The following is a 16,291-nucleotide window of genomic DNA, read 5'->3' as shown; positions in this document are numbered from 1 at the left end:
TATCATTTGGTTTCTTGAGACTGTAATGATTTGCCAAATGCATTCCAAAATGAACACTTCTATCTTTGTTGATACACTAGAATAGTGGAAATGAAAGTTCCCAGACTTTTGTCAGTTTGAATACAAGGCACAAACATTCTGATGAAATTAACAATCATTATGATTATAAATTAAATGTGCAATAAATAAAATGAAAGAATGAATTTGACTGAATTGTCATTGTGATTGGTGTAATGAATTGGAATGGTGATAGTAGATGTGGATTTAGCACCAACAGACATTTATATATGTGTACAATGACGAACACTTTATGGAACCGAATTAAAGTATTTGGTTGATAATGTATGCAAGGCTTAAGAAAACTGTAGTGTAAAGTTGTGGTAGGTGATTTAGATCCCTAGAAAATCTTGCGTATGCTATAGGGAAAGACCAGTAATATACAGGGTGTTTCAAAAAGAATGACTCGATTTTTGGCAGTAATAATTATGAAACATGGGGTACACTAACAAGGAAATGTGTGTTGCTTGAATGGTCGTGGCCTAGAGTTTCAGAAAATCGCCATTAGATGTCAGTCTATGCATCTTTTCAGTTTCAGTCAGTAAGAAGTAATATGCCATCCACTCAACAGAAGGCATTTTGTTTGCTGCAATTTGCAAGGAGCGAGTCAGTGATTTCGGTCCAGCATGCTTTTTGTTGGCATTTTGCATTAATCCACCTGCACCCAAAGACGTTCATCGCTGCTCTCACCAATTTGAAGAGACAGGATGCTTGTGCAGAGGTAAGAGCCCAGGCTGACCTTGCACTTCTGATGACACAGTGGAAAGAATTTGGCAGACATTTGAATGGAATCATGGAAGTCTATTTGCCATGCAAGCAGAGAACTGCAATGTCTCATATAACTATGTGTGTCATTATTTGGTGTATTAACTGTACAGATTACAATTAGTGCAAGCTCTTTGGGTTAGTCATAAATGGAAACAGCTTGACTTCAGCAGTGTTCTGCTAGATGACTTGGAAGATGATACATTTTTAACACTTAATTTTTGGTGATGAAGCAACATGTCATATTACCTGTAAAGTATCCTTAACATAACATGCACATTTGGGGACTCTAGAAACCTCGTGACATTATTGAACATGAAAGAGGCTCTGCTAAGGGAACATTTTTTGTGCCATTTCTCATGAAAAATTGTACAGTCCCTTCTTTTTGGAGTAGAATACACTGACTGGAGTGGCTATCTTCAAATGCTGTAGAACTGGCTTTTTCCACTTCAGGACGACTATGATGACTTCATTTTCCAACAGGATGGATGTCTACCACCCTGGCATAACACTGTGTGTCAATTTCTCAATGACACATTGCCTCAGTGCTGGATGGAACACATGGCCCTACATTCTTGACTTGCAAGACTGGCAGATATGACCCCATGCAATTTTTTCTTGTGGGGTATTTGAAGAAAAGTCTGTTTATCTCCGCATTATCTCCTGACATAGATCTAGTGAAGGACAGAATAACAGCCACTATATCTTCTGTAATAACAGGTACATTGTGGAAAGTTGGTGATGAATTTAGCGATTTTCTAGATGTTATTCATGCTACTGCTGGTGGTGGACACACAGAGCATTTATAATAGCATAGCTAAAACTTTAAAATTTTTTGACTATTTTGCATTCCATCCTGTGTTTGCAACGTGTTTTTATCAATAAATATGGAGTTTTGTGATTGAATTATTCTTTTTGAAACACTCTGTACAGTACATCTACATCTGTGTACATTCTACACAGGCCGACATATGGTGTGTGGTGGACTCTCTCTCTCTCTCTCTGTGTGCGTGTGCGCAGTAAACAAAAAGAAACAATAAGAATGGTAAACCAAGAGAGAAGTGCTTAGATTAAAAAGGGCATTGGCAGGGAAGAGCTCTTTCTCCTCTCTTGTTCCACCTCTACTGTCAAAGCAGCAATGAAGAAAACAGAAGATTTAGAAGTGGAATAAAAATCAAGTTAAAGGCTGCTATGGATATGCTTCACTGAGGACAATTCTGTCCTCTTTAGAAGTGGGGAAGAATAACAGGAGGTGTTGAATGGGAAGTACAATATACTGGGCACAGAGTGTATATTGAAAGTAAACCAAAGGAAGGCAAAAGTATTGAGAAGCAACAGAAATGAGATTAGTGGTGATCTTGGCATCAAAATTCGTGACCATGTGGTGGATGAAGTAAATGAATTGTGCTGCTGTTTTGAAGCAAAATAATATGTGATGAATGGGACAAGAAAGATGTAAACAGAAGTCTAATACAAAAAAAGCATTCAGCACTAAGATATGTCAACTAGTGTCAAACATCAGCCTTAATTTGAGGAAGAAATGTTTGAGAATGTACGTCTGGAGTACTGGATTGTAATATGAGTCATTGACTGTGGTAAACTGGAAAAGAAGAAAGTCATAGTGTTTGAGTTGGGGTGATATAGATTGTTGAGAGAAGGAATTAATACAAAACACATACTAGAAGTAGTGACAGAATTATTGCACATATGTTGAGATGAGAAGAAATAACTTCCATGATTCTAGAGGGAGCCATAGAGGGCAACAGTTGAAGAAGGTAGATGTCAGAATACACACAACAAAAAAGGAGGGAGGTTGGATGTAGATGCTACTGTGAGATGAGGTTGGCACTGGAGAGGAATTCGTGGCAGGCTGCATCAAACACATTGGAAGATTCCTGATAAAAAGTGTGCTTTTTTTTTCTTTGAACTTAAATTTCATTGTAATTAATCAGCATCAGTCATCTTGGATTAGACCTGAAGCATGTTTCAGTTTTGCGACTCACTCTGTCGCTTGCAAGTTAGTCTGCACAGCTTTCCCCAAAGAAATCATATATTTATTATGTTGGGCAATCTTCTGTTCAGTGTCATTGTACATGTTGAGGCCTACTTGTTGCATGTTGTGGCATTGAATTTGTGTTTAGTTATTTCTATATAGTTCAAAAGAATTAGGGGAACACGTGTATCAGTGTCAGATATTTTAAATCTATGTTGATACAGATGGTACCTGTGGCCTTATAGTGTGACTTGAAATCTTTGCTTTCAGTGCAGGGGGACATTTAAAGTCATTCAGCATCTATTGGATCTGTTGGCTGTGTTATGCATTACAGTGTCAGGTGAGCCCTCAGAAGGAAGTGTCCCAGTGTTTTCTAGTTACGTACACAGATGGCAGTTGTCATTTGTGGACATTATATTCAACTGATCACATTAAATGTGACATCTCAATGCAATGCAAGTTGCAGGGGTGCTCTGTCTGGATGGACTTCTGTTCATGTTGCTGCAGATTCCACAGCCTCTCCATGTGTCACACACTACAGGGAGACAGGTCAGTACACAAGGCAAGTTTGACAAGGTCACCAACACATTTCAATCCCACATGAAGACCAATATCTAGCCATCTCTTTGTTGTGGCATCATACAGAAACTGCCAGAGCACTGCAAGACAATCTCAGAAGGGCCACTGGAGCCACTATTTCCAATGGTACTTAATGAACAGATTACAAGAAAGGACCTTAAGACCCAGATGTCCTGTTCGTGTACCCCCACTTGACATGAGAACTTCTTGCAGCTTGACTTCAGTTCTGCTGTTCCCATGTCAGCTGTCAACTTTGTCACTGGCACTATGTGCTATTCACAGATGAGTCCAGATATAATCTGACATAAAGTGGAGGATGTGTTTGTGGCCAAAGATCTGTGGTGTGCAGTACCTGCCAAATGTTGTCCAGGAATTAGAAATATTTTCAAGGTTCTGTGTTGACTGCCATATAGATCTTCTTGTTGCCCATGGTTGCCTTACCACCTGGCAGTACATTGTATGTATATTTTTGGACCTTGTGATCACTTTTGCATACAGTGGTGGCCCTGAATTGCTTTAATGTCATGGCCTATATGGTGAGCATCAGCAGGGTTGTCTTGTGAAGTCTGGACTTTGAAGTAATGGAATGGCTGGTGCTGAGTCCCAACCTAAACAGCATCATGCATATGTGGGATCTGCTTGGCAGATGCATTTGTGGTCATCCTGTTCCATCACAGACTCTCCAAGAAATTTAAAGTGCCCTTATTTGAAGAATGGGAATAGATATCACAGGGGTGACCTCCGTACACTTATATGGAGTGTGCTCTATAGGTTTCAGGCAGCAGTAAATGCTCTAGGACATACACTGCTGAAGCTCTCAAAATCCAATGAAAAGCATCCAATGTGACAGCTGTTTCCACTCTGTTTTTGACATCTGTGAGACATATCAATTCTTATTGTGTAAATGATCGAGGATGGAATGATGTTTCATTGTTAAGTTAATTTATGAAAGATGAAAAAGTGTAATTTGGTAACATAGCCAGTTCTCAGTTATTGCTCAGTGGAGTGTGGCAGAAGCTCAGAGTCCTATACCCATGATTTTTTTTTAAAAATAGTGTATATGTTGGTATTGGGAAAAGTGTCAGAAATAATATCCTTTGACATTTGACAAAAAATCTTATTTCAACTGTTGGAATACTGTTCTCATTAGCTTTGCAAATGGTCCATATTTCAGCACCATCTGATCTGTTACTACTATTACTACTACTACTACTACTACTACCACTACCACCTCCACCACTACTACAACTATTAATGGTCTTAATCCTTCTTTCAGGAGCTCAAACATGGAGTGGAGTCAACATGCAGTGACAGTGAACCAGAAAGGTATTGTACAGATTTTTGTATCTACTCTTTTTCATTTTGTGCATGGATGGCTTTGCAGCTTCATGTTGTAAGCACAGCAGTGGAATAGAACACTATACTTTCATGTACACAGAGTATTAAATGCTGGTTACTGGTGTCTGTAATGCTTACATACTTGATTTGATGATTTGGAAATATAATGCCTTCGTTCATTTTTTATGCAAAAGGTAGGTGTACATTCAGGTCTGCAACATTGAACTGGGATTACTACCCAGATCTCGGTTTCTCATCATAAAATTCTCAAAACTAACCTTTACACATATTCAGACAAGTTCTAGGTGACTTTCCAAGTGGCCAACACCAACCAGTCTTGTAAGAAGCAGGGTGTCAGTTTCCAGTTATTTAATCCATACCTAGAACTGAGATGTCACTTTCAGTGAGCAAACTGAGAAACATTTTCTAGAGAATCTGGTAAAGCAATCAGATAGATGCAGCTTAATCTAAAAATTATGACTGATTTGTTGATGCTGTTATTGCGACTCCAAATAAATGTATACCAAAGATTTACCATAAGGAATATATTCCAGAGTAGAGGCAGGATAATGAAGAACATTATGAATCACATATATTTGATGCTGATTTTGACCTAGCTCATGAACTGTGTGAAGAGTGAATGAAACGAGAAGAGAAGGAGGAAGCAAAACAACAACCAAGTTGGGATGTAAGAAATCAAGTGACCAGTTTGCTGAAGAAGTTCTGTATAACCAGCCCTCCAATTATTGCACAGTACTCAGTGACACCATACCAAATAGCAAACAGAATTGCTTCACCTCAAAAAGCTGACATGATAAAAAACATACTTGAAAAATAAAAGTAGTAGTTTAAATTAAACAATGGGAAATACAGAATGGAATGTAACAATATTATGAGTTATGAGAAGGAAAGTTGCTACTCACCATATAGTAAAGATGCTGAGTTGCAGATAGGCACAGCAAAAAGATTTTCACACTTACAGCTTTTGGACAATGGCCTTTGTCAATAACACCACACACACACACACACACACACACACACACACACACACACACACACAAATGCAACTCATACACACGACTGCAGTCCCAGGCAACTGAAACCACTGGAGTGTTGTGCCTGTCTGTGACTCAGCATCTCAGCTATATGGTGAGTAGCAACTTTCCATCTCATAATATTGTTACAAAGTAGTAGTTTCCATGACCATGGACCTTGCTGTTGGTGGGGAGGCTTGCATGTCTCTGTGATACAGGTAGCCGTACCGTAGGTGCAACCACAACGGAGGGGTATCTGTTGAGAGGCCAGACAAATGTGTGGTTCCTGAAGTGGGGCAGCAGCCTTTTGAGTAGTTGCAAGGGCATCAGTCTGGATGATTGACTGATCTGGCCTTGTAACAATAACCAAAACGGCCTTGCTGTGCTGGTACTGCAAACGGCTGAAAGCAAGGGGAAACTACGGCCGTAATTTTTCCCGAGGACATGCAGCTTTACTGTATGATTAAATGATGATAGCGTCCTCTTGGGTAAAATATTCCGGAGGTAAAATAGTCCCCCATTCGGATCTCCGGGCGGGGACTACTCAAGAGGATGTCGTTATCAGGAGAAAGAATACTGGTGTTCTACGGATCGGAGCGTGGAATGTCAGATCCCTTAATCGGGCAGGTAGGTTAGAAAATTTAAAAAGGGAAATGGATAGGTTAAAGTTAGATATAGTGGGAATTAGTGAAGTGTGGTGGCAGGAGGAACAAGACTTTTGGTCAGGTAACTACAGGGCTATAAACACAAAATCAAATAGGGGTAATGCAGGAGTAGTTTTAATAATGAATAGGAAAATAGGAATGCAGGTAAGCTACTACAAACAGCATAGTGAACGCATTATTGTGGCCAAGATAGATACGAAGCCCATGCCTGCTACAGTAGTACAAGTTTATATGCCAATTAACTCTGAAGATGATGAAGAAATTTAAGAAACGTATGATGAAATAAAAGAAATTACTCAGATAGTGAAGGGAGACGGAAACTTAATAGTCATGGGTGACTGGAATTCGGTAGTAGGAAAAGGGAGAGAACAAAATGTAGTAGGTGGATATGGATTGGGCTAAGAAATGAAAGAGGAAGTTGCTTGGTAGGATTTTGCACAGAGCACAACTTAATCATAGCTAACACTTGGTTCAAGAATCATAAAAGAAGGTAGTACGCATGGAAGAACCCTGGAGATACTAAAAGGTGTCAGATAGATTAAATAATGGTAAGACAGAGATTTAGGAACCAGGTTTTAAATTGTAAGACATTTCCAGGGGCAGATGTGGACTCTGACCACAATCTATTGGTTATGACCTGTAGATTAAAACTGAAGAAACTGCAAAAAAGTGGTACTTTAAGGAGATGGGACCTGGATAAACTGAAAGAACCAGAGGTTGTACAGAGTTTCAGTTAGAGCATAAGAGAACAATTGACAGGAATGGGGGAAAGAAATACAGAAGAAGAAGAATGGGTAGCTTTGAGGGATGAAGTAGTGAAGGCAGCAGACGATAAAGTAGGTAAAAAGAGGAGGGCGGAATACAAACGTCTCAAAAATGAGATCGATAGGGAGTGCAAAATGGCTAAGCAGGGATGGCTAGAGGACAAATGTAAGGATATAGAGGCTTATCTCACAAGGGGTAATATAGATACTGCCTACAGGAAAATTAAGGAGACCTTTGGAGATAAGAGAACCACTTGCATGAACATCAAGAGCTTATATGGAAACCCAGCTCTAAGCAAAGAAGGGAAAGCAGAAAGGTGGAAGGAGTATATAGAGGGTCTATACAAAGGCGATGTACTTGAGGACAATATTATGGAAATGGAAGAGGATGTAGATGAAGATGAAATGGGAGATATGATACTGCGTGAAGAGTTTGACAGAGTACGGAAAGACCTGAGTTGAAACAAAGCCCCGGGAGTAGACAACATTCCATTGGAACTACTGACGGCCTTGGAGAGCCAGTCCTCACAAAACTCTACCATCTGGTGAGCAATGTGTATGAAACAGGCAAAATACCCTCAGACTTCAAGAAGAATATAATAATTCCAATCCCAAAGAAAGCAGGTGTTGACAGATGTGAAAATTACCGAACTATCAGTTTAATAAGCCACAGCTGCAAAATTCTAACACGAATTCTATACAGATGAATGGAAAAACTGGTAGCAGCCGACCTTGGGGAAGATCAGTTTGGAACACGTGAGGCAATACTCACCTTACGACTTATCTTAGAAGCTAGATTAAGGAAGGGCAAACCTACGTTTCTAGCATTTGTAGACTTAGAGAAAGATTTTGACATTGTTGATTGGAATACTCTCCTTCAAATTCTAAAGGTGTCATGGGTAAAATACAGGGGGCGAAACGCTATTTACAATTTATACAGAAACCAGATGGCAGTTATAAGAGTCGAGGGACATGAGAGGGAAGTAGTGGTTGGGAAAGGAGTGAGACAGGGTTGTAGCCTCTCACCGATGTTATTCAATCTGTATATTGAGCAAGCAGTAAAGGAAACAAAAGAAAAATTCGGAGTAGGTATTAAAATTCATGGAGAAGAAATAAAAACTTTGAGGTTCGCCAATGACATTGAAATTATGTCAGAGACAGTAATGGACTTGGAAGAGCAGCTAAATGGAATGGACAGTGTCTTGAGAGAAGTATATGAGATGAACATCAACAAAAGAAAAACGAGGATAATGTTATGTAGTCGAATTAAGTCAGGTGATGCTGAGGGAATTAGATTAGGAAATGAGAGACTTAAGGTAGTAAAGGAGTTTTGCAATTTGGGGAGCAAAATAACTGATGATGGTCGAAGTAGAGAGAATATAAAATGTAGACTGGCAATAGCAAGGAAAGCATTTCTGAAGAAGGGAAATTATTAACATCGAGTATAGATTTAAGTGTCAGGAAGTCTTTTCTGAAAGTATTTGTATGGAGTGTAGCCATGTATGGAAGTGAAACATGGACGATAAATAGTTTGGACAAGAAGAGAGTAGAAGATTTCAAAATGTGATGCTAAGAAGAATGCTGAAGATTAGATGGGTAGATCGCATAACTAATGAGGAAGTATTGAATAGGATTGGGGAGACGTTTGTGGCACAACATGACCAGAAGAAGGGATTGGCTGGTAGGACATGTTCTCAGGCATCAGGGGATCATCAATTTAGTATTGGAGGGCAGTGTGGAGGGTAAAAATCGTAGAGGGAGACCAAGAGATGAATACACTAAGCAGATTCAGAAGGATGTAGGTTGCAGTAGGCACTGGGAAATGAAGAAGCTTGCGCAGGATAGAGTAGCATGTAGAGCTGCATCAAACCAGTCTCAGGACTGAAGACCACAACAACAACAACAACAATAGTAGTGTAGTAATAGTCAGCAAATAACACCTGCCAATACACAATTGTCTTAGGGCTTAACACTAGATGGACTAGATACAGCACCCCAGGATGTAAAGACAGGGAAGTTAACTGGTAGTGATGGGACACATCCCAAGGTTTTGGCATACTGTGTATGGCTAAACAAATTTCTTAGACCAATCCTACAGTTGGGATGTAGTGTGGCGTAGCAGCAAGACAACAGTGCCAAGCTGTGTGGAACATCCTGGCTCGTCTCGGTGAGTTCTGTTTGATGAGCTATAAGTACAGTTGGCTCCTAACCCAAAACTGTGGGAACTACTGAACTAGCCTGCTACAGGGTTTGCTTGGCCTTATGTACCCAATAGACAAAGTACGTTTGCAACCATGTGACATGTGGATAGTGTTTGTTGATCATAGCAGTGCCACCAGTTTCCAGATGGATGTGCTTCTCAAAGGTGTAGCTAGTTCCGCTGGTGGAGCCTGTAACAAAATGCATATAAACATACTGTTTGTATACAGCACTGCGTTGTGATGTATTGCTTGTCTTGTACAAATACACAAAAAATTCGGTAAGATAAGACACTTGTGGGTGACAGGCAGGCAGCCCTGCAGGTTGGAGACACTGGACTGACATCAAGCATAAGTATAACTAGTATTCACAGAACTTGTGAACATGCACAAAATTGTGAATCTCCATGAAGATTTTGACAAGTCATTGGTCTCGTCAAAGTTTAAGCCTGTTATTTTTTGGAAGTATGTGGCTGACACTTTTGTAGAATGACCCCATGATGAAAAAAAACTTCATCAGTTTCTGCACCATCAGTTGTTAGAATATTAGTCACCAATGGGCTGGGAAAGGATAAATACCTCTCATTCAGGTATGTCTTGATTTTTAATTTTTTATTTTTAATAAAACATGCAGCAACCTGGGCATGGTGTCTTCCAAAAGCAGGCTAACACATATGTTTACCTGTGACTGGGCAATTGTTATCATCTTCTTCAGATTAATATATGCCCAATGCATTTGTGCAATGGTTAATGTATGATGTAAATAAAATAGAAAGAAACTTCCAAATGGGAAAAATATATTAAAAACAAAGATTCCAAGACTTACCAAGTGGCAAAGCGCCGGTAGACAGGCACAATAAAATAACACACAAACACACACACAAAATTTCTAGCTTTCGCAACCAACGGTTGCTTCTTCAGGAAAGAGGGAAAGATGAAAGGATGTGGGTTTTAAGGGAGAGGGCTTGTGTCTGTATATGTATGGATGGATGTGTGTGTGTGTGTGTGTGTGTGTGTGTGTGTGTGTGTGCGCGCGCGTGCGTGTGTGTGCCCGCGAGTATATACCTATCCTTTTTTCCCCCTAAGGTAAGTCTTTCCACTCCCGGGTTTGGAATGACTCCTTACCCTCTCCCTTAAAACCCACATCCTTTGGCCTTTCTCTCTCCTTCCCTCTTTCCTGAAGAAGCAACTGTTGCTTGCGAAAGCTAGAAATTTTGTGTGTGTGTTTGTGTGTTATTTTATTGTGCCTGTCTACCGGCACTTTCCCGCATGATAAGTCTTGGAATCTTTGTTTTTAATAGGTTAATGTATGATTGTTGATAAGAACAATCTACAGGAAGAACACCACAAAAAAGTTTTTGAAAGGAATGGTTATCCACCTTAGTAGATCCACAAAGCTTTGCAATGAAATCTGAAGGTGTGTGGCGTACCTCGAGAGGCTGAAGAGGAAATGTTCTAGTCTCAAGCCTTCCTACCATTCGCAATGAATCTGTCTTCTAAAAGAAAAGAAAAAAATGGTGAAATATTTTATAAAATAATTTGTCTAAAAGTAAGAAATAAAATATATTAGAGAAACATGTGATGTGCCTTTGAATGATACTCAGTATAAAGTACAGGAAATGAGGTACAAATCAAGAATTTGAAGTACTGTCTATTGAAAAATTATTGAGACTGAAAAGCTGATGGAGCTTTTTTACACCTTTGGGTATAGATGATAGAAATGTGTCAAGCCCACACAACAGTGGACAGCATGGTCTTTGTAATTCACTAGACAAATATATTGCACTACTCTTTAAAATTCCAAGATTTTAAGTTAAACATTGAAGTTTAAATTTCAGTTGGTACCTGATTTGCAATACATGAGTTTGAGCACCATTCAAAGGTGCATCAAACCTTTCTTTAATCTATTTTATTTCATTCTTTTAGAAAAATCATTTCACAAAACATTTGACTTTTTCAAACTTTTTGTTTTCAAGTTTTATTCAAAAAGCTTTTTGACACATGTTTGACATTCCCAGCATCTTATGTTTTGAAAATGTCTTTAATTTGGTGTTAATAGGGAGGCCTTGAAAAGACTAACTTTTTACCTCCCCATTTTCCTCCTAATGTCTTCTGTTCTTGAAATGTTCTAAATTTAATATATGATTCACAGGAAACCTGTTTGTCATTTACATATCACACAACTACAACTTTTATGCACAAAATTGCTAGGCTTTGAAGAAATGAACTTTTTGACATTTCATTTGTGTAACTACAGCAGCTGGTTGTGAAATATTTCAGCTTTCCCTCAAATCACAAATGAAGTTTCCTTAATTATCCTGATTACTGTCAGGCAATTAAATTTACTTTTGCAAGAGTAGACCTCACGGTAGTGTTGTATGCCATTATTTGTTCAGTTCCCATTCTTTATAGAACTGTAAAGATTCAGATAAAAAGCCATTACACAATTTTCTCACAAATCACTAATTAGTTTTCTTAATTACTGTGATTACCTAGCAATTAACATCATTTTTTGTTGGGACATTTTTTGTTTGAAAACTATACCTTGGCTGGTCAGTTTGATAATCCGTTTGGTCATTTCCTACTTTCATGTGTCTATGAAAATTTGGATAAAAACCCACTCTGTAATTTTTATGAAGTCTTGTTTTTGTGCCATTCAAACATTTGACCGATAAAATAAGTTGTAGCCTCTCTAAATGTAGTCAAGGATATTTTCTGCCAGCACCAAAGGTAGACACACTCTTTATATCTGTGGAAGGTAGCTAGATTCTATGGAAGGCAGTTATGTATCTATCTGTGTTGTTTGTCATATATAATTCAAGAACGTTGTGCAGAACATTAATGCTGTACTGGTCTGCTACAGCCTGATAAATTTGCTGTGTCTGAGCAGTGTATACAGGTAAGCCATGCAATGAATGTCCAGATTTCAACCTGTCTAAGATGTTTCTGGTATCCATTTTTGAGGGAAAGTGTTAAAATACATTTGACTAATGGTTTAATTAATCATGATGATGGTTTTAACCTTGACTAAATGTGGAATTTTCCACTGGCAACAGTTAACTCTCATGGACAGTGGTATTGTCCCCTGGCAACCAGACTTAATGAAACAACATCCTTCATGGTAGCATGCATCTCTGCTGCCCTTGACGCATTCCTTCCAGATTTATTTGCAGTGTACTCCTGCTACTGGGATGTAAGGTGGATGGGGGCACTTTTCCATAAGACTTTCTGGCTTGTGCCAAAGGTAACTGAACATTTGTAGCAAAGTATTAGCAGCAGACAAAATTTGGGTATGACTGATAGGGGACATTAGTGTTTGGAAAACTGGTTTATTTGGATAATCACACTGTATACTTTTATTTACCAATGTACCAGTAAAAACTATATATATTTTTAATAACATGAGCCCCTTTCATTATTACAAAAGCAAGTACAGTAGGAATGAACGTAGTGCAGTATAGAAAACCAAAAATAATGCATATTGCATATACAGTACACTTAAAAAAATACCTAATTTTTGTCTGTTTAAGCAAGGCTTCTTGTTTACAAACAGCTAAGTCACAACCTTTTTTTCAGGACAGATCTCTCATACAGTGAGCTTGCAATGATTCCAAGGCAATATCTAAATATGTAAATGCCTTAGAAGCAGCCAGTATATTTTCATCCTCATTTTCTGGATCCTTAGCCGATGAGCTGCTCACAAAGTGAGACTTTATCATTGACTAGGTTTAAAATTTCGCTGGATGTGAATCATTGAAACTCGTCCATTCTTGAACATGTTCTTCTCCACATTCATGCCAACTGAATTGTTTTAACATAGTGAGCATTCGGGACATATCATTGTTTGTAAAATTCAGTTAGACTTTCAGAAATATCCACCGTGCCCAAAATTTTATTCCGGGACTTCTTTCATTTTTTTCAAATTGTGTTTCTTGACACCATGCCGAACTGCTCTGATCACGTAGGACACGTCTATCAAGTCAATATTTTTATGATTCCTTAACAGACTTCCCTCTCCCTCCTCTTTCCTTTCTAACAATAACTTTTATGACAATTCTTTCCTGTAAATCCATTTGAAAGCCTAAATAATAAAATCTTGGGCTGTAACAAGGATGTTATGTTAGGTGGAAGAAACATCTCTTTTAGATCTCATCCCTTCGGTTTGAGATATCACACAATGAAAGAGTTAGTGCATTATCAAGGAGCAATATCATTTTCTCACTCTTACCATTCTTTAACTGATGTACTTTTACAGAGGGTGCAGAAATTTCCATATACAATTCTGTGAAAATCATACTATCCATCCAGGTTGGCTTTTGTGAGATGTAAACAATAGGTGTAGCTGACATATTCATGTGTTTGAAACAATGTGGTTTCTTACTTTTACCAATTTTGAGCATAATCAATCAATGACTACTAGTAGCATTAGCACAAGCTAAAGCTGTAATTGCTGACTTCAGAATCAAGAGTTTTTCTTGGCAAAGGTTTCCAATTGAGCCCAATTTCTTCAGCATTGTGAACATTTTTGAGATCCCCTTAGTTTTGTTTTGAAAGAAGCCACTGCTGAAGAATCAGCAGACAGTTCATGAGTGCCATATCATGGCTTAAGGTGTTTTAAACTGCCTGCGATTGCTTTAAAATTTGATGGCCCTCCAAGATTTTAATTAAATTGGGACAAGGTATAAGTTCTCCTTATGATGTCTTTTGTGTAAACCATTTACAAGCAGCAGCATCTAACATCTAGATATTTTTTTCTTTTTCTTTCAGAATAAAAACAGACTTAGTTGTGAAATTATTTACAGTCAGTGATGTGTTTCACACCTTTGGAGCATTATCAGATTATGTAAAAGTAGCTGGAAATGAAACCCATCTAACACATAGCCGTTTAAAATGGAAAATGTATGCAACAGTAACTGGATACATAATCCATCCATCATAAAAACACACAAAATGCAACATGGTCCTTGAACACACCAGCTGACACCACTATAGTAATACAAAATAGGACACACTTACAAAAATAAAGGTGCTATGAGCCGCATGCAGCACAATGTCCTTCTGGCATGCACACAGATGGGTTTCATATCCAGCTGCTTTTACAAAATCTGAAGATGCCCCAAAAGAGTGAAACATGTCATTGACAGTAAATAATTTCACAACTGAGAATGTTTTTATTCTGCAATACTTTTTAAAATGGTTGCTGTACCGACCTGCCACAATGAAATGGAATAATTTTTATCTAGATCTATAATCATGGTGAGCTGCATAGTTTTCCAAATTGTCAATCCATCAGTAGAATCACGTTTAAATATAAAATTTGTGATGCTAGTCTTTTCCTTTTTTATATTTGTAATTGCAAGTTTAACAAATTTATACTAATTAGGTAAGGTGGTTGTAGACTCGCCTTCCTCCAATCTCATATTTGTCTGTCATAGAAAGGACAAAACGTTTGTGTTTAGGCATTTTATGTCACAAGGTTACTTTACATGACAAATCTGATAGTCATCGAAGCAGAGCACCAATATCTATTGATGAAAACTTGGCATTCATGCAGGGGGGACGGGGGGGGGGGGGGGGGGGGGGGGTGCAAGACAGTAGCGGGTAAGTGGGGGTTACACATGAGCTAGTAACAGTTCAGTTTATCAGTTGTAAGCATTCGTGTGGTTGACCAACATTCAGATTATCAATGCTGTACTGTATTGTTCTGATGTTCACAGTTCGATTTATGTGACACTTTGGTTCCTTTTCATAAGAGTGAATGTGATTCTCACATCATAGGTAAATGCAGTCTGTGCATCACAATAAGAGACAAATGTTTAGCCACTTGTCAATCATCATCATTTAGAGTATACTTTTTCTTGCGTTGATATTCACACAAAAAGATAAAACCCATACATGTTCACATCTCTCAAAAATTGCCCCTGTGAGCATGATTGCTAACCTCCATGACATGGCACATCTAATCAAATATCAATACTATTTATATTATTATCCAACCACATATTCCAGCCTGAACATTTGTGTTTGTCAGCTCAAAATAAAACCCTTCAGCATTGCAATTGGCTTTATTGTTCATGAAACACAACTACTATTAGCTAAGGCTGAAAACCAGAGTGAAGAGTAGAGCATGCTGGAAAAATCCTACTTTTCTTCCATTTGTTGGCAATATTTATTTCAAGATAGCCATAAGTCTCCAGAAATATAGATCACAGTGACTTTCTGCCCAACATGTAAGATGGCTGACCTTACAGCGATCAGTAAATTACAATCTGTAATTGTGGGTGACTGTTTTATTGTTCCAGTGTGCTATGACTTACATAGGCCAGACCATGTTCACCATGGAAGAATGTTGCACTAGACATTAGTGCTGCACCTACCTTTTACAACTAATGCCGTATGAAGCAATAATAATATTGGACACACACATCTTTTTGAGATTACATTATTAAAAAATATTGTGGAAATACACATGGCAGGTATCTGATGAATTGTGATATTGAGGGTCTTGATTAACCTGTTAATGCAGTAACCTCAACAGTGACAACCACTTAAATTTGATTTGAAAAGTTAATATTTAGGTATAGACTAATAGGCCAAAATATTATCACCATTTAACATTTTGATCTGTCGAATATTCTGCCAGATGTCAGCATAATTCTTGCATGATATTTCAACTTTGTGACTCGTTATCTTCATTAGGTCTGAGACTGGTCATGGTCAGTAAATGGAATGGATCCACTATTTGTACCTAGGCTCTTCTCCCTCCAACATCAGTTCCAGGCATTCAAGCTGTGTTTCACTCCTTCGTGCAGCATCCTTAGTCCAGAGTGCCTGTCCATGGATTGGCATTCCATTTTTCATCTGTTGTGTTTCCTGGTGTTTTTTCTGCAGTTTGCTC

General features: G+C 38.3%; 1 protein-coding gene across 1 annotated transcript in view; it reads left to right on the top strand.

The window, feature by feature from the left end:
• The window catches only part of LOC126291562 (uncharacterized), a 194,908-nt gene that overhangs the window by 138,084 nt on the left and 40,533 nt on the right, over positions 1 to 16,291 (top strand). Inside the window, exon 8 of the mRNA XM_049985078.1 lies at positions 4,671 to 4,720. Within this exon, the coding sequence (XP_049841035.1) occupies positions 4,671 to 4,720 (50 nt within the window). The remainder of the gene's footprint in view (positions 1 to 4,670; positions 4,721 to 16,291) is intronic.

This window comes from Schistocerca gregaria, chromosome 9, assembly GCF_023897955.1.
Source record: "Schistocerca gregaria isolate iqSchGreg1 chromosome 9, iqSchGreg1.2, whole genome shotgun sequence".
In the NCBI taxonomy this organism is placed as follows: Eukaryota; Metazoa; Arthropoda; class Insecta; order Orthoptera; family Acrididae; genus Schistocerca; species Schistocerca gregaria.
Note: the sequence above shows the minus strand (reverse complement) of the source record. Positions and strands in the feature narration are given on the sequence as shown.